The 18,557-nt window shown below is 37.5% G+C and overlaps 1 protein-coding gene across 1 annotated transcript; it reads left to right on the top strand.

Annotated features, from left to right (window-relative positions):
- Positions 1 to 5,247: 5,247 nt before the first annotated feature.
- On the top strand, positions 5,248 to 18,374 carry LOC148854714 (cyclin-B1-2-like). The gene is made up of 4 exons (XM_088983971.1): positions 5,248 to 5,485; positions 5,614 to 5,714; positions 17,424 to 17,521; positions 18,010 to 18,374. The coding sequence occupies exons 1-4, from the start codon at positions 5,360 to 5,362 to the stop codon at positions 18,108 to 18,110; spliced, it is 426 nt and encodes a 141-aa protein (XP_088840097.1). The 5' UTR covers positions 5,248 to 5,359; the 3' UTR covers positions 18,111 to 18,374.
- The last annotated feature ends 183 nt before the right edge of the window (positions 18,375 to 18,557 follow it).

The raw sequence follows: 18,557 nt of genomic DNA, 5'->3' as shown, positions 1-18,557 counted from the left end.
TATAGATGCAACAATCTCAGAAGTTCACCCTTAGGACTAGGAAGTAAAAAAAAAAAAAAAAAAAAAAATCTACTTAAACTCCAAAGACAATCTATCTTCTCATTTTGTTAATTTAAGAATTAATATGAAGTGAAAGATTGCGACGGAGGTCGGCTCAGAAAATCTAGCTTCAGTGGTCTTCAGAAGATCGCCATTGATAAGGCAGGCTGTATCAGGAGCTTTCCAAACTGGGGCTCCGTGAGATGAACAACCGACCGCCAACGCCGGCCAAGGACTTTAATTTGGGGGCTCCCGGCTCCAATCCAATCGCTCCTTCACCAAGAAACTGACCTGCCGTTAATCGAATTGATGTATTTTAGTTGACGGGTTATGCTGAATAGACGTGATTATGGCCGGCAGTCTAGCTTCTAATACATGATTGTTTTGTTTGCAGATACGATAGACACGATACGGTTTCAGGGAAAGTAAAATCAAATCGAAAATAATGATAACGAAAGAGTTTTGCGGGAAATGGGATGTCCTCCTCACAGAGGCTCAGACCAGGCCAAGAAGAAAGGCTTTGATAATTCGAGGCTGATATCAATGTGAGTGACAGAGTGAGGGGAAGAATGAAGAAGGGGTAAGCGGTGTAAGCCTCTTAGACTTTGGCACACTCATCCCATTCGCTCCAACTTATAGCCCCTTTGCAGGCTCGTCTCGTTTGAGGAAGAATCAATGTTTTAAAATCTGGACCCGATCGGTTCTTAAGTTGAACGGTCCGGTCGGTCCAAACGGATGATCTATTCTGAAATAAATAAAATTAAAAACAGCCAAAAACTTTTGTTTGGATAGACAGTTCGATGATTCAATCACCCGGGTGATCAAATCAATAGTTTATCAGTCAGACCATCCGATCTGGCCCAGTTTTCAAAATCATGGGAGGAACAAAAATGATTAATACGGTTAGTTCATGAAAATGTAAAGTTGGTTTAATTTTGTATTTTTTGCCAAATAATTTTTAACTATGATAGGTATAAATACAAATCCCGATATTGAATATTGAAAAATACCCTTTTTAATATTGGCTAACTTTGATTATAAAGTTTGAATCCAATTTTTTATGCAAACATTGCTCTCATTTTGATTGCAAACAAAGGTGTCAAGGGACCAGTTTTGGACTGGACAGGAAAATCAATTTGGACAGACCAATAAGACATATTAAATTGGACCAGTCCAGTCCAAAATATTTATTACATCGGATTGGACCTGGTCCATTCGTAATATATTTATATTGGATTGGGTCGGATTAAGCCAATATCTGGTCCATTGATATAAGATAAGAATATAGGTGTCAATAGACCAAGTTTGGATTAAAACCATTCTAAATTAAAACGAATTTCAACAGATTGGACAGTCTAGACATTGAATTGAACCATTCCAAAATGGTCCAAAATATTCATTAGATTGAATTGGACCTGTCCATTTGTAATGGACTTTCATTGGACTAGATCGGATTGGACCAAATCCAGTCCAATTGACACCCCTAATTGCAAACATGTTTTGATATCTCTATGTCATGATTTTCAAGACAAAAATGCACTCTTACCACTCTTCCCAAATGGAACCTCAAAGCTCAATTTGGAAGGAGTACAAATACAAATATGTAGAGTGCAAAACCTTGTATTTTGTATTATTTGGTATGTATTTGTACTCTTTCCAAACTGAGGGCAAGAACTGATTCACTTTTGTGTGGATTGATTGAACAAAAAAAAGAAAAAAAAATCTTCTAGTGGACAATCTTATTTTTCACAAAATTTAGGGAAAATTTCCCATTAGTACCATGTACTTTGGGCCTAGTGCCACTTTCGTTCCTCAAACTTTAAATTGCAACAATTCAGTAACTGAACTTTTAAAACATGACAATCCAATCCCCGTCGTTAATTAACTATTAACTAGTCGTTAAGTGGCATTTGAAAAAGACACAAATGCTCTTCAAGCGTCATTTAATTTTCTTTATCAACCATCCAAACATTAACAAAAACTAACACTCATTTTTCTCTTCTATTCAAGATAGTCGAGGTCACCAAGAATGTCCACTCAAATGTGACCCCAATTTTCTTGAATTGAAGAAGCAAGGATTTGAGATTATTAGATTTTTTGTTAATGTTTGGATGGTTGATAAAAGAAATTAGATGGCACTCAGGGCATTTATATATTTTTCAAATGCTACTTAATGGCTAGTTAACAACAAATACTAGATTGTCACGTTTTAAAAGTTCAAGTACTGAATTATTGTATTTTAAAGTTTAGAGATCAAAATGACACTAAACCCAAAGTAGAAGGTAATAATAAAAAATATTCCCCAAATTTTATCATTACTCATTTCAAACCTGATTTTTTTTTTTAATTTTACAAGCTAGGATCGAATAGAAAACCTAGATTCAAGCCCGGATTTTATGAGCTAGGCCGACGGCCCTACCCCTTTCTTTGGGATTGGTTAATTGGTTTTAGTGCAATTAAATTTTGTATAAATTTGGATTTTTAAACTTTGGCCCGTGCAAATCCTATATAAAAAATAATTGGGTAGACTTCCCCTGATATTCACGCTAAATACTAACACCTCCCCTCTAATTTCAAAATGGTGCAGGACCTCCCCTTTTAAATTGCATTAGCTGTTATACATGATGCAGCAGTTAAAAAGTCTAATATGCCCTTGTATATTATCTCCCCTCTCCTCTTTTACATTACCTCAACATACAGCTTTTTTTCCTTTTTACCATTCAGTATTGTGTTATTCATACGATCTCTTTTTTTATTTTCTTTTTCTGGCTCTTTTTTTTTTTTTTTTTTCCATTAGATCACCTTAAGACTGTGTTGAAATACAAACTTGTTCAAGGATAAATGTAATATTCTCTGTTTTTACCGTGGTTTTTAAAATCGACCCAGCGACCAAACTAGTCAGGGGTCTGGTTACCAGGTCGAACGGTCCATTCGACCCGAAGGGTCAGCCCATTCTGACAAAAAAATTTGATCAAAACCATTCGAACAATTAATCAGCCAGTTCAACAATTTGTTAATCAAAATCAATGGTTTTGAAGAAAAACGAAACCAATCATAACCGGTTCTTTATTTTTCCAACCCGACCGTCCAATCCAATCCAGTTTTAAAAACCACAATTTTTACCATTGCTCTAAATGTTTCCACAGAAATTTCTTGCATCAAATACTGAATTAGCGGCCTCAGCAATGTCTTTGTTCTACCTTAATTTTTGAAAGCTTCTTCAATTATGCTTTCTTTATTTCTGCATATGTCTTACCAACAGATGGAGTGGGAATTTCTTGATTATTTATCATTGCTTTCCTTCCTGCGGAAGGTCAATTATTTCCATAAATAAATAAATAAATCATGCTTTCCAACATTCTTTGTGGATTTTCTACACAGTTTAGAATTTATTAGTGTTTTCGACATAGTTACTGAGTTTTAAATAATTTTTGTGCTATCTGGATATTTTCCCTATCAAAAGAACAAGTGAACGTTGGAATTTAATAATTTTCCCTTGTGTATATAATGATAATGTACTCTGAAATATTCAACTAAATATTAATTTAATAGGCTTAATCTTTATTTTTGGCTTTAATCGAGTTTGTTTATATTCTATTTTCTTCTTTTTTTTTTATTTGTTTTCCATTGTCTTGTGTTGGCATTAATACAACAAGTCTGCAATGCAATATTAAGAAGAATGATAGGCGTTAACTGAAAAAATCATTTATCAGGGAGGTCTTTTTTTATCTTATTGGATAGTATTGGATTTTTTTTATCTTATTGAATTTCCCATGGAGGGGAGGTTTCTGTCCAATGACACCAATTATAATGGAGGTCTTAGTCTATTTTGAAAACAGGAGGGAGATCTTAGTATTTAGTATGAATCTCTGTGGAGGTTTAAGTCTTTTATCTAAAATATTTCTTCATATGGATATTTTTTGGACTAATGTAATTAAATATAAATAGATTATTATAAATATAATATATGTATATATATATATATATATATATATATATATATATAATGAATATATGTTTATATATAATATATAGAAAATATGTGACATATATTAAATATATATATATACACCAATTGGTTCGGTTAATCGCTGGTTTTTTTGTAGGTTAATTGAAAACCGAACCAGTCCTTTGATTTTTCAAAAATACCAAACCGAAACCGAATCGATCGGTTCGGTTAACTACACTTTGCAATTAAGTTTTCTTGATTCTGTTCGGTTTTTCATGGACACCCCTAGTTGAAATCTCTCTTGAAGTTTGGTAATTACATCACTTCTATGGTTTTCAAAACCGGACAGAGCCGAACAATCGGATCAAAAAAACCGAGAACTGGTCAAGTGAGCAATTCCGTTTTTCTCCAAAACTGGATTTTTGCAAAAACTATTGATTTGGTCAACAAACTACTAATCTAGGCGTTCGAACCATTCAACGGTTTTGACCATTTTTAATTTTTTAATTTTTTATTTTTTGTCAAAACGGGTCTACCATTCGATTCGAACGGTCGGACCATTCTACCCGATAACCAAATCCCTGACTAGTTCGGTCTCTGAGTCAGTTTTAAAAATCATGATCACTTCCCTTGAACTTTCAAGCATAGTTGCAATTATCTTCCTTGTTTACATTTACCATTTCACAGGGAGATGTTCTCAATGTACAATTGTAGTGTCTCGTGGTTGTGGGTAAGTGTGGATATGAAATCAGAGCTCTTTTGTTAAAATCCTCTAGAAAAGAGGCATAGAAATGTCTAAAATAAGCATATAATTACTTTTGACCAAAATATTTATTTTTTAAATTTTTATATCATATGAATAACTAGCCCAAACCCTTCCAATCTTTTTTCTAAAATAGTAGAATAGTACTTGCATAAGTATTTTGGACATTTTTATGCCTTTTATTAGAGGATTCTAATGGAAAGAGGTGTAATGCAACTGTCTCAAAAAATTAAGAGAGCGATTGCAATTACCAAACTTGAAGGGTGGTTTCAGGCTTTCAGCAATATGTACCCTATACTAAAAATGATTTGAAAATAATTATTTATGATTTTAATTATTTCATCATGTCTATATTTATATTAATTTTGATATTATATTAGGGTCCGAATAGATTTCGTAGGCTGACAACTTAGGATCGGGTCCGAATTCTGACGAAACCACAACCTGATCCGTTTCCATCAAAAGAAATATTTGATGCCTCTAAACGCGATGGAGCGAACCCGGCCCATTTCACAAAATTTACTTGGACTCATCCTTTTAGTTTTGAGTTTTTCTGTAATTCATAACTTTGAGCCTTTTCGGATCCAAGGAAACCAAAGGGAGGGAGAATGGGAAGCTCTAAGACGATTGCTCACGAAATTGGAGGAATTCAAAATGATGCTCTTCGTTTTGGATTACAAGGTGTTAAGAGTGAAATCGTTGGCTCTCATCCTCTTCAATCCGCCCTGGAATTGGTAAATTCTTTGTTTCTTTTTTTTCAATGCAATTCTTTCACAATAATTTCTTCTTTGCTTTCTTTTTGTATCCCCTCAATGGCGGGTTGTCACTGTGTTCTTCTCTTTCTCTTGGGTTTATTGATCAGTCGAGGAAGGCCCAGTCGGAGATGAAACGGAAAATCCTTGCTAACACTTATGGTTCAGCTTTTACATTGAAGATGGATCTGGATAGACAAATCCTTTCCAGGTATGGAATTTCACCAACTTATGCGAAACGAAATTGCAAAGAAGAAACTAAACATTACTTGAAAAGAAAGGATATTATTATAACTGCGTATGCTTGCTTTGAGGCTTTCGCAAATCGTGTTCAAGACGAAAACTTTTTCGAAAGTGAAATTAAATCTACTAGGGTTCTTATTGTAGTTGGTTTTTTTTTTTTGTCTTTGCGAAGTTTTCCTTATTTAGTTCATCCCTAAGGAATACGGATGTTGGGATGATAGCTAGCTGATTTAGTTTCAACAGCTTCAACGGAAATTTAGATTATGGAATATGGAAGCAGGGAATGTTTATTATATCCTATTCTTTTAATTGCTTCTTTTAACCATTGAAAATGTGAAAGTTCACTGCTTTCATAGCCCCAGAAGAAGTTGGGACTTTTCTTGCACTTGAATGTTGAATTTTATTAGAATTATGCATTGGGAGGATGGGAAAAGCTATTCCAAATAAAGGTTTGTTTTTGTAAGTGTAAAGGCTAGACATGTTACACATTTTTCGAAGTTCAGCAATTATGATTGATAAGGGAGGTGGTGGAAAAAATTGAGAAGTTATAGAGGGATTTTTTTTGTGGGAAAGGGTAGGGGGAGCTAAGAAGTTCCATTTGGTGAAGTGGGACAAGTTCTGTAGACTGCAAGGGAAAGGTGGTTTGGGAATTAGAAGGATCAAATTTTCAACAATGCCCTATTAGGCAAGTGGCTATTGCGGTTTGGGCTGAAAGGGGAGAGGGAGTCTCTTTTTAGGAAGGTTGTAGTTGGGAAATATGGGTTGGTGAGGTTTGGGTGGGAATCAAGGGAGGTCTCTAACTCTCATGGGGTGAGTGTCTGGAAAGGGATAATGCTGTTCAATCAAGAGTTTAAAGCTTTAGTTAGCTTCAAGGTGGGCAATTGGGAGGACAAGTTTGGTATGAAGCAGGGAAGCTGTGTGTGGTGTGTCTGAAGCTTTACAGGCTGATCGAGCATCACATTAAAGTTGACCAATGCTTTGAGCTGAGGAGAGATCAGTTTGTTTGGTGCCCCAAATTTAGAAGACACTTGGTGCTGGTGAAGGATCAACTGGTTTCAGATCATATGGAGGGATCTGGGGGAATCCTGTTTCACCTAGAGTGGAAACCTTCGCTTGGTTGGTTGCTTTGGACAGTATTCTTACAGTTGACCACTTAAAAAGCAGAGGATTCTGTTTAGCTGTGTTTTATGCTTCTGGAATGAAGAGATGTCTTCCACCTGTTCTCCTCTTGCAAGATTGCAAATATCACTTGGAAATTTTATTCCTCTTTATTTGGGAAAAGAGTATTTCAGCCAAGATCAACAGCAGAAGTTTTCTCTTCTTGGCCAAGATTCGGAGGAAGCAGGAAAGCAAGGATAGTTTGGAGTTGCATTCCCTTTGCTGTGTGCTGGGTTCCTGTGGAATGAAAGAAATAGAAGACTTTTTGAAGATAAATCTAAAAACACCGAAACACTTGTGGCTCTGGTGGGGAAACTAGTAGCAGATTGGGTTTTGGTGCTACCATATTTTGATCAAGTCAGTAGAACAGATATGGGGGAGAACTTCTGGAGTGTTCTTGAAATTCAATTGTTGTAATCTGTTTCAGTCTGTGCTATTTGGATCAGAACTGTTTTGTTTTGCAGAGCTAGGTGCCATCTTGTCACCTATCGGATATAACTTGAGAACTCTTAAAACCAGTGTCATTGTTGAATTGCAAATTTATTATGGTGACCAGTGACTGCAGTTAGACATGCAAATTTGAGATGGACAATGCTGATGATCCAAACAATATACCCAAATATAATTAAGAATGATTATGTAAACTTATATAATAAAAAGGAATTGACAATGCTTATTTGTGGATTGGGATGATTTTATACTGTTTTCCAATTTAAGGCACTGGAATTAATTTGTTTTTTCACGTTCTAAGGAGCTAGATGGAAAGTGATAGTTTCAGTAGAAATAGGAGATTATCTTCTATTTCAACCAGACTGTGCCAATGCACCCAAAAACCAATGACTGTACTGGTAGAAAAAGGCACAATAAGGATAAAATTCAATTGGCTTGTCCAAGGACAAATTGTAACCCTAATGAAATACACCTGATCAAATTTTCATTTCTTTTAGTCAGGTCAACTATCATATCCATGTTCTAATCAATGTTTTAAAACGCGGAGGCGTGATGCGAGGCATTCCACTACCTGGAGGTGTGAGGCGTAGTTCAGAATGCGGGAGGCGTAAGCCTCAAGTATGCATATTTTTTTATAATTATAGTGGGTATATTAATAAAAAATAGATATTTTAAGCATAAAAACATATATAACACTAAAATGAAATAGGGATCAAAGAGATCAAAATATCAAATTGCAGGATTTGCAACACCTAATTAAATTAAAAAAAAAGAGTATTAGTTAAAATTCACAAGTTATAATTTCTATCATTTAATTCAGATTTCTACTTTCTATAAGACTATAAACATTCAGTTTCTACAATTCACAGGCAAAATCAATAAATCATTTATCAAATTCAAAAGAAGCAAAATCAATAAAAGGCTGAACTGATGAAGCTACAACCAACAGTTGGGTCTTGGGTCTCTTGGCCTATTCGGTCCATTAAACGTGTTCAAAAAAAGAAAAAAAGAAAAAATAGGAAGAACAGAATCAAGAGATTACATAACTACTAGAATCATGCAGCTTTGTTCAACAGATTACATATGTTGAGCAGGAGACCAAGAAGAAGAAGAAAAGAAGAAGGAGAAAAGAAGAAGAAAGAAGGAGAAGAGGAAGAAGAATAAGAGGCAACTAAGTTAAGGCCTCAACAAAACTTATCTTCAATCGAGTGAAGCTATCTATTTATACTATTCTGGCCGTACATAACAAAATGTATACAAAATTACGAAAATACCCCTGAGGGTACTAAGCCTGTGTATAGTACATATAATACACCTGTTAACACTCCCCCTCAAGTTGGGGCATAGATATCAATCATGCCCAATTTGTCACAGAGACCTTGATGTTTGGAATAGTTTAACCCTTTTGTAAATAAGTCCGCAAGTTGGTCTTCAGAGCTGATGTATGGAGTGCATACTTCGCCTGTGATGATTTTCTCTTTGATAAAATGCTTGTCAACTTCAATGTGCTTTGTTCTATCATGTAGTACCGGGTTGGCAACAATACTGATAGCTGCCTTGTTGTCACAGAGTAGAGTCATGGGTTTACCAATTAGAAAACCCAACTCTCCCAATAGATTCTTTATCCACATACCTTCGGCTACTCCGTGTGCCATTGCACAATTTGCTTCTTACTCCTCCAAGTAACCAGGTTCCCTCCTACAAAGGTGCAGTAACCACTAGTAGACCTTCTGTCACTTTGAGATCCAGCCCAATCCGCATCTGTGTAAATTTCAACCCTCAAGTGTCCATGTTTCTGGAATAATAAACCAGCACCCGGGAACTTCTTAAGATACCGTAGTACTCTCACTGCTGCTTCAAGGTGGGTGGACCTAGGTGCATGCATGAACTGACTAAGGACACTAACATCATATGCTATGTCTGGACGAGTCATAGAGAGGTACAACAATCTCCCTACAAGCCTCTGAAATTGCTTCACATTCTTAAGTGGTTCACCTTGACTGTCACTTAACTTATGGTTGGGATCAATGGGAGAGTCAGCTAGTTTAACCCCAATCTTTCTAGTGTTCTTAAGCAAATCTAGGACATATTTTATTTGAGAGATGAAGATGCCCCTTTTTGATCGGGCAACCTCAATCCCAAGGAAGTATTTGGCGGGACCTAGATCTTTCACCTCGAACTGAGTGGCAAGGAAGCCCTTCAAACTTTGAATTTCATCATTCCAGTCACCAGTAACAATTATGTCATCCACGTATACTATTAGGGCAGCCATTTTACCTTTTACTCTCTTTACAAACACTGTGTGATCTGACTGACATTGCTTGTATTCCCTCTTCTGGACTGCAATATGAAATCTGCTGAACCAAGCCCTTAGTGATTGCTTGAACTTGCACACCTTTTGTTCACTTCCTTGAGCCAAAAAACCGGGGGTTGAATCATATAAACTTCCTCTTCAAGGTCACCATTCAAGAAGGCATTCTTGATGTCGAGCTGATATAGATCCCAATTCAGATTGGAAGCAAGAGAGAAGAGGACTCTAATAGAGTTCATTTTGGCAACAAGTGCAAAGGTTTCTGCATAATCAACCCCATATACTTGAGTGAAACCCTTTGCCACTAAATGAGCTTTATACCTCTCCACGGTTCCATCAGCCCCATGCTTAACAGTGAACACCCATTTACATCCAACCGGATCATTTCCCTTAGGGAGATCAACAAGTTCCCATGTGCCATTCTTATGAAAAGCATCAATTTCTTCATTCATGGCCTTCATCCATTCTGGTACTGAGAGAGCTTCTGCCACATTCTTGGGAATAGGGATACTGTCAATGGAGGTAAGAAAAGCACGAAATGAAGGTGAGATGTTCTCATAGGAAACAAAGTTGGAAATGGGGTGTTTGGTGGTGCACGACCTAACACCTTTCCTGTGGGCAATGGGAAGGTCAAGATCATTAGCAACAGGGAGGTTGGGAGTCAAGTTACCTGAGTGAGTATGATCTTCCCCCAACGAATCTGATGGCATTTGAGGTACGACTTCTGGATTCTCCTCAGCTCTTGAATCTGATTGGCCTTTACGACAATGAGAAAAAACACAGAAAGGTGGAGGATCAGAAGGAGGAAGGGGAGAAGGAGAAGGAGTAGGAAGAGGAGGAAGTTGAATCAGTTTCTCCTCATACCTACACTCCCCTTGAGGAGAAACAGGAAAGAAGGGCTCATCCTCAAAGAAGGTAACATCCATGGAGACATAGAATTTCCGTGAAACAGGATCAGAGCAACGATACCCTTTCTGAGAGAATGAGTAGCCAAGAAATATACATGGGATAGCACGAGAGTCCAATTTTCCCTGGGTGGGGGAAATGTTTTGGACAAAACACCGACAACAAAAACACGGGGAGGAATAGAAAGAAGAAGGGCCTTAGGAAAGAGAAGCTGGTGTGGAGCTTTGTACTCTAACCAACGAGAGGGCATTCGGTTAATGAGGTATGTAGAACAAAGGACGGCCTCAAGCCAAAAACGTTTGGGAACATTCATGTGGAGTAGTAAACCCCGTGCCACTTCAAGAAGGTGATGGTTCTTCCGTTCAGCCACACCATTTTGTTGTGGTGTGCGGGCACAAGAGCTCCGGTGAAGAGAGCCATGTGAAGCAAAGAACTCCGTGAGGTCACTATGAAAAAACTCTTTTGCATTGTCCGATTGAAATATTTGAATTTCAGTCTGAAATTGGGTGAAGGCCATCCGCTGAAAATCTTGGATAATTTTTGGTACTTCCTCACGGGTTCACATTGGATATACCCAAGTGTATATGGAATAATCGTCAATGAAGGTAATAAAGTATTTGTAGCCACTCTCAGAAGGTAAAGTAACAGGGCCCCACACATCCGAATGCACAATGTGAAAAGGAAACTCAGATTTACTATTTCTTTGAGGAAATTGAGTTCTACAATGCTTGCTTAATTGACACATTTGACAAGAAAAATTGGAAATAGACACGGACTTACACATTTCTGGGAAAACAACTTTCAACGACTCAAAAGACAAGTGACCCAAATGACAATGCCATAGATACATTTTACTCTTTTTGAACTGACTCATAGACTCTGTAACAAGAAGGCTAGCCGTATTCTCCAGCATATAGAGTCCATCAACCATATGACCTCTACCAATCGTCCTCCTCGAGGCCAGATCCTGAATCACACAATAGAAAGGGAAAAAGTCACGGAACAGTTTAAGGAATTTGTAACACTACTGATTGAAAACAAATTCATAGGAAACTTTGGAACATGAAGAACATTAGAAAGAGTAAGGCCAAGGGGAAGAGAGAGAGTTCCTTGACCAGCTATGGGAGAGTATGATCCATCAACTAGTCTCACTTTATTTCTTCCGGAAAGGGGGTGATTAGTTTGGAAGAAAGAGGACATACCAGTAATGTGTTTCGACGCTCCAGAATCAATGATCCATGGAGAGTCAAGGTCGTGAGAAGCAACATGGAAAGCTGTGGCAGGATTATCTAATGTGGATGCAAAAGAGGTGGTGGGAGGATCATCCATCTGGCGAATTGCTCTACCACAAAGCTCCAAATGGTCACGGAAGGAGTTGACAATATCCTCTCTTGGGTCGGATCCAGAGTAGTTATGTTGGTAATGAGGTGGTTGAGTCACAGTGGAGGTGGAGGGCTGATTCTCCCGAGTCTTCTAATACTATCTGAACCTTGCTTCTTAGGTAAATCCTGAGCCCACTTCGGTTTCCCATGGAGATCCCAACAAGTATCTTTGGTGTGCTGGGGCTTCTGACAATTAGTGCACCACAATTTTTCCTTATCTTCTGCTTTCTTCTGGAGATCTCCTCTCTTGAAAGAAGGTCCACCACTAGTAGAGGGACCCCCCTTTGCTGCCAACACAATTGCATTCCCTCCGGTGCTGTTCATCAAGTTCCTTCTGCTCTCTTCAGACTGGACAAGAGCATAGACCTCCTGAATTGAAGGAAGATCCTTTGAACTTAGAATTTGTACTCTGATGGGTTCATAGATAGGATTGAGACCATGTAAAAAGGCAAACACCCTTTGCTGTGAGACAAGTTTCTTATACAATTTTGCATCTTCCTCACACTTCCACTCAATGTTCTGGTAATGGTCCAGCTCCTTCCAAACAGTTGTCAGATCGGAGTAATAAACTGATAAACTCCTCTCCCCTATTTACAAGTAGATGAAGCTGCTTGCAATTGATAAATTTTGGCATAGTGTCGAAGTTCAGAATATGTGGACTTTGCCTGATCCCATATCTCATTTGCAGTTTCAGACCACATGAAGTTCTTCCTTATTTGCGGTTGCATGGAGATCAAAAGCCATGACATAACCATACTATTCTCCTGATCCCATTTATCATGTTCTGCATTTTCAAAAGGTGGTTCTTTGATTCTTCCATTTATGTAGCCTACTTTTCCCCTTGCAGTTATGTATAGTTTGATCCCCCTTGACCACTCTAGATAGTTTAACCCGTCAAGAGGAACAACAGCCATAGGGAAGGATAGATCACTGTTCCCACTCATTCCATTCAGCATTGTGGAGATTCTGGATGTAGCTGAATCTTCATTACTCATGATTCTTCAGTTCAGAATACACAAAACCAAAGCACAGTCTTACAGAGCTGCAACAGTCCACAACAGGACACTTGCTGATTTTCGGCCCCACAGAGAACAAAGCACAAACACTGCAACTGCAGTACTAGGGTTTATCACCCACACTGTGTAGGAGTTCACAAAACACTATACAAACTGCACATGCAGTGTAACCAGGTTTGAAAGACCTACAGTTCACAACCTTGATACAGCTTCTCAGCCAAAAAAAGTCACAGTAGGAGCAGCAATACGAGTGGTGATTCACCACACCTAATCGGCTGATATCCACTTTCCAGGGCAGCCAAACAGTCACTCAAGTTCTAGGGTTCATCAACAGCCCCTTAGAGTGCAGACTAGGACAACATACAATCGGAGGAAGGGGAACAGTCCCTACTCAGATTCTGGAACATTAATAGTCGTGCAAGAAGCCATAAACAGGAAGAGAAAAAAAAAATCTCAGTATCAACAATAGGTAGCACAGTCATCAGTCATGAACTTGAATTTCCCTTCAGGTCAGAGCCTTCCTTCGAACATCTGGGATGGATTTCTATACAGTCCTCTTAGCCGAAGCAACCCAGTTACCAGCAAAAAAACATGTAGCCGAACCTTTTTTCTGTGCTAGGAAGTTGAATAGTCAGCATACTTATAGCAGAGCCCTACTCGACAGTGGAGACTAACCGCAGCACTAGGAAAGCTTCCTCTTCCTTGTCTTCGAGCATCAGTACTATAACTCCTTTGCAGCAGAGGAGAGAGACCTCAGCTAGTTGTTTTCTAGGCATGGACGAACCTGCTCTGATACCATGTTGAGCAGGAGACAAAGAAGAAGAAGAAAAGAAGGAGAAAAGAAGAAGAAAGAAGGAGAAGAGGAAGAAGAATAAGAGGCAACTGAGTTAAGGCCTCAACAAAACTTAGCTTCAGTCAAGTGAAGCTATCTATTTATACTGTTCTGGCCGTACATAACAAAATGTATACAGAATTACGAAAATACCCCTGCGGGTACTAAGCCTGTGTACGGTACATATAATACACCTGTTAACAACATAATCAACAAATTACATAATTTATTCGTGCAGCCTTGTTCAAGAAGGCTGAAACAAAACTACTAAAATCAAGAAAAAAAAAAAGAAAACAAAGAAACAACAGAATACAGAAATGAAGAACATAACTACTAAGTACTAAGTTACTAACTGTTGAATCTTATTTCCAAAAAAAAATCAGAATCGTTGCAGCTTTGTCACATTCACAGCCGCCCAGGTTGGTTGGTTACTCGGTTGCCCCAGCAGCTTGAAAATAGAATAAAAAAAAAAAGATCACATCTGAGAAATTTCAGGTTGCTCGAAGAAGAAGAAGAAGAAGAAGAAGAAGAAGAAGAAAGAAAGAAAGAAAGAAAGAAAGAAGTTGCAGCCTTGCAGGTTGCTCAAAGTTTCAGGTTGCAAAGTGCGGAAGAAGAAGAAGAAGAAAGGAAAAGAAAAAAAAAAACACATACCAGAATCTTGGAACAGAGTAGAGCTTCTTCACAGTTCGCACTTAGCAAGAGGTTTCGCAGTTCAGACTTCACAGTTCTTTCAAGCCCTAAAGTTTGGGTTCGAAAGAGGGATATTTCCCCCTCTTTTAGACTTAAAAAAATAGTTCTATACAATGGGGCCATGATATAATCGTGGCCCCACCAATTAGAACACAAAAAAATTAAAACAAATAATTTGTTAAATGTTTAAATACATCACACATGGGAGGCGTAAGCCTCTTTCCAAAGGCGTGCCAAAAGCGTACGCCTCTACCCACACCTCTATACCTGAGGCATATGCCTCAATGGTCTGGGCACTTCTGTCATGCGCCTCCAGGCATTTTGGAGGTGCCTCGCGTGCCTCTAGGTGTACGCCTCCCATGCCTTTTAAAACACTGGTTCTAATTTCTAAATTACATGATAATGGTTCAAAAATAGAATTAGATATTAGGCCAGTTGTGTTCTTTCTAGGATTCTTGATATGCTGGATTAGTGCATATGAAATCAGTATTTGCTAAATGAAATTTTATTGGCAGTTAATCTAGATTAAAGTTATATAACAAGGGAGGAACACCTCAGTTATGTTCTTGTATGTATGGCAAAATGTGTTGAGCAAATATGTTTTCTAAAGAATTAAACAAGAGGAAGTGTCAACTTGTTTAGGAGTGATCTTGTGCACTTTGAAGCTAGAAGAATGAGTTATATTTTTGAACCTTGTCTTTGTCCTCTGGGTGTTGACTTTTGGTATTTGATATTTCTGTCCTTAATCAAGTTTCTTATAGCTACTTCTAGTAAGGAAACATAAAAGCTTCAAGAGATCCTAGTTCCTTATTAAAATTTGGTGTTGACAATTTTACTGGTAAAATGAACTGGAAAATAAAATATTTCTGTCTATGTCTCATCTAGTTCTTGGTGACTGCAAACGCAATTATGTGGTCTAAGCAAGCTGGATCAGGGTCATTGAGGTTAGAGCGCTATCTAAATGAGATAAAGGACAACCTAAGCATAACCTTCTAGTCTTGCATTGGTGTCTGAGTGAAATAGTTCTATTTAAAACAGTGACTTGTCACTATTTAAAAGAGTGGCTGTGCTAGCTAGCACGCTGGGATTGTTTAATAGGAATTATTGCAAAAAAGGCTTCCATGACCCTTATTCCAGCTATTTTGGATGTCTACTTGGAACAGTGAGTTGGTTTTGGGGACTGGAGTCAGATATCTATGACTATGAAGTATAATTTCACCATACAAAGGAGCTGGTTTTTGTGTAAAATCCTTGAGTTTGTCCCTAGTGTTGATAAAAAAGGTGAGGAAATTCAAAGGAAAATGATAAGAATGATAGACTAAGGTGATGTTTGGAACTGGTGCCATTTCTCCAGTGGTGGTGCTGCATAGGTATGCCGTTTCTTCAGAAAATGGTTTCTTCTGGGACTGTTGCTTCCATAGACGCTTTTCAACATCACATCAGCATAGTGTTGTTAGCAGCAATAGAAAAACTAGAAAACGTCAAAAAGAATGTTTTCTTAGATCACACCATTCCCGATTTCCAAGGTGTCTGAGAAAAAGTTTTTCAGGAGAACACCCAACCAAACAGTGTGTTAGATTTCAGATGTGGCGCTGGTGTGTCACTGTTTTTCGATAAAACAGCATCGGTTCCAAACATCTACCAAGTGTTTCAGCAAAAGAAGAGCGAAAGAAAACAAAAAAGGAAATAGCTTTAAGGACCTCAAATTTTGTCATAGATGGAATTTATGTCAGAGAAAAACAATGTATCTATTAAAGAGGAATGAAGTGTGGTTGAGATTGGTACATACATTAGTTTGATAAAAGTATGACTGCACCTTCTCGAGCAATGGATGATCGTTCTGTGGTCTATAAATGTGAATTGTTATATGAGATCCAATGTATAATGAATGAATGCTTCCTTAAATAAATTTGTGAGCTTGTACTTTACTTTTAGGGGGCGTTCTTTTTTTCGGATTTTCAGAGGGGGAAAGTTGGTCAATGGGATTTTGATTCCCATTGACCAAGAAACCCATGTTATTTTTTCAGATTTATGTGGAGATCAGGGAAAGTTTATTTTCTTGGGTATCACTTACCCTGGTAATACTTTCCCACCTGGGGGAAAAAATTGCCAAAACTTGAATGAGATAAAAATGCCCCTTTTAATAATGGATTTTTATGGCTAAAATGGTCATTGCCTTATTTACATGGGAAATAAAAGGATATGGGTAAATGCACGTACCCGGGTAAGTATTTCCTGGGAAACACTTACCCGGGTAAGTAACTTACCGAAAAGCGAACAGGGCCTTAGTTTTTCCAATTCCATGCCATCTTGGCTTCTTATTCCAAGATTTCTTTGTTTTTGGACAAGGTCAGTATTCAGAGGCTATGTATTCTAGTTTGGTTTTCTTTGTGTAAGTTAAATTTCGGAGATATTCAACCTTGATTTCTAGTTATAGGTTTAAACATCTAAATCTTTATTTTTGTTCTACTTTCCTGAATTTGATGCTTAAACCTCAAATTTAGATGTTGTTTCTTTTTAATTGTCTCTGTTCAAGGCATTTATAGATTCCTTAATTTTGAGCCATAAACCTTAACTCTTCAACTCTCATCTGTCTTAGGCCTCATAGAACCACTAAAAGGCCATTACCCTATTTGTTCCAGCTATCTGGTGTCTTGAGAGGGGTGAACTGGACACAGATATAAGCTCTGGCATTTTTACACAGTGGCTGCTCACAGATTCAATCCTTCATTCTCATGCTTAAGTTCTATTTATTTTAAATTCTATATATCCTTATTTCTTCAATATAACCAGTAAAATGGAAATTGTCAAAAAAATCACTAAAATGGAGAGTTTATTATGAATTGGCTTGAGAATATTGTTTTAGGTAAGCTTGCTGGTGTTAATTACCTATGTTCATGTATAATATATTTTTCATGTTTGGCTTTTGTAGATTTCAGAGGCCTCCAGGAGCATTGGCATCTTCAATGTTAGGTTTCGAGGCTCTTACTGGAAGCTTGGATGGTTTTGGTTTTGAAGATTATCTAAATGGTAATTAACAGAACTCCCATCAAATAAAGAAAAACATGTACAGACACAAAAATGGTTTTTTTTCTTTTTGTCATCCTCAATCAGTACATTGGAATGATATTCTCCTGGATAAGTGGACATAAAATCTAATTAAAATATTATATTGGAGATTGCCTAAAAGTTTTAGAAAACAGTATTCTGAAATTTAAATAAATAAAAGCTACATAGAATACCTGTCATGCCAAATTGTAGAGATGACCATTTTGTATTAACCTCGTGTATGAAATTTAGATACCCAAGGGTTCAGAAGAAGTAAATGCTAGTTTTTTAATGAGTTTCTGGCCCAACATATCATTAAAAAACTGTAATACTCAATTTTATGGATTGGGGAGGCTTTTCAATCGACCTTAACTGATCGATTGATTGACATTATAATGCATCTCTTTCTCTCTTTATATATATCATCCTAATTTCTATTTATTTATTTGTTTTGACATTGTTACTTTCAGACCCACGTGACTCGGAAATTTTCCGGCCAGCAGATATGCATCATGGAATGGAAATTCGCCTTGGCCTCTCCAAAGGACCAGTCTGCCCCAGTTTTATCTGATCTTGACTTCTCAGTAGAGACAGAATCTGTTCTTTCTTTTTGGTTGTTTTGTTGTGGTGGTGGGTTTTCCCTCACTTTTTTGTGCTTACTTGTCACATGCTTTAAAATTTAAATATATAGTGTAACTGAACATATGGGTAGCAGAATTGCAGTTGAACTTCTAATAACTAGGGTTTTCAAAAAAAAGGAAAAAAAATCAAACGTCTTATGAATCATGATTCCGGATATGAACAGGGGAAGGAACAAAAGGGCGAGCTCCACACAGTAACAGAAAGTTTACTCCACGAAGATGGTCATGAACTCTAAGGGGGCGTTCTTTTTTTTTTTTTTTGGATTTTGAGAGGGGGAAGTTGGTCAATGGGATTTTGGTTTCCATTGACCAAGAATCACATATTTCTTTTTTCAGATTAATGTGGGGACTAGGGAAAGTTTATTTTCCTGGGTATC

This window comes from Nelumbo lutea, chromosome 4, assembly GCF_056320005.1.
Source record: "Nelumbo lutea isolate HS-2025 chromosome 4, American lotus-T2T, whole genome shotgun sequence".
Taxonomy (NCBI): Eukaryota; Viridiplantae; Streptophyta; class Magnoliopsida; order Proteales; family Nelumbonaceae; genus Nelumbo; species Nelumbo lutea.
This window is presented reverse-complemented; position numbering and strand designations above follow the sequence as displayed.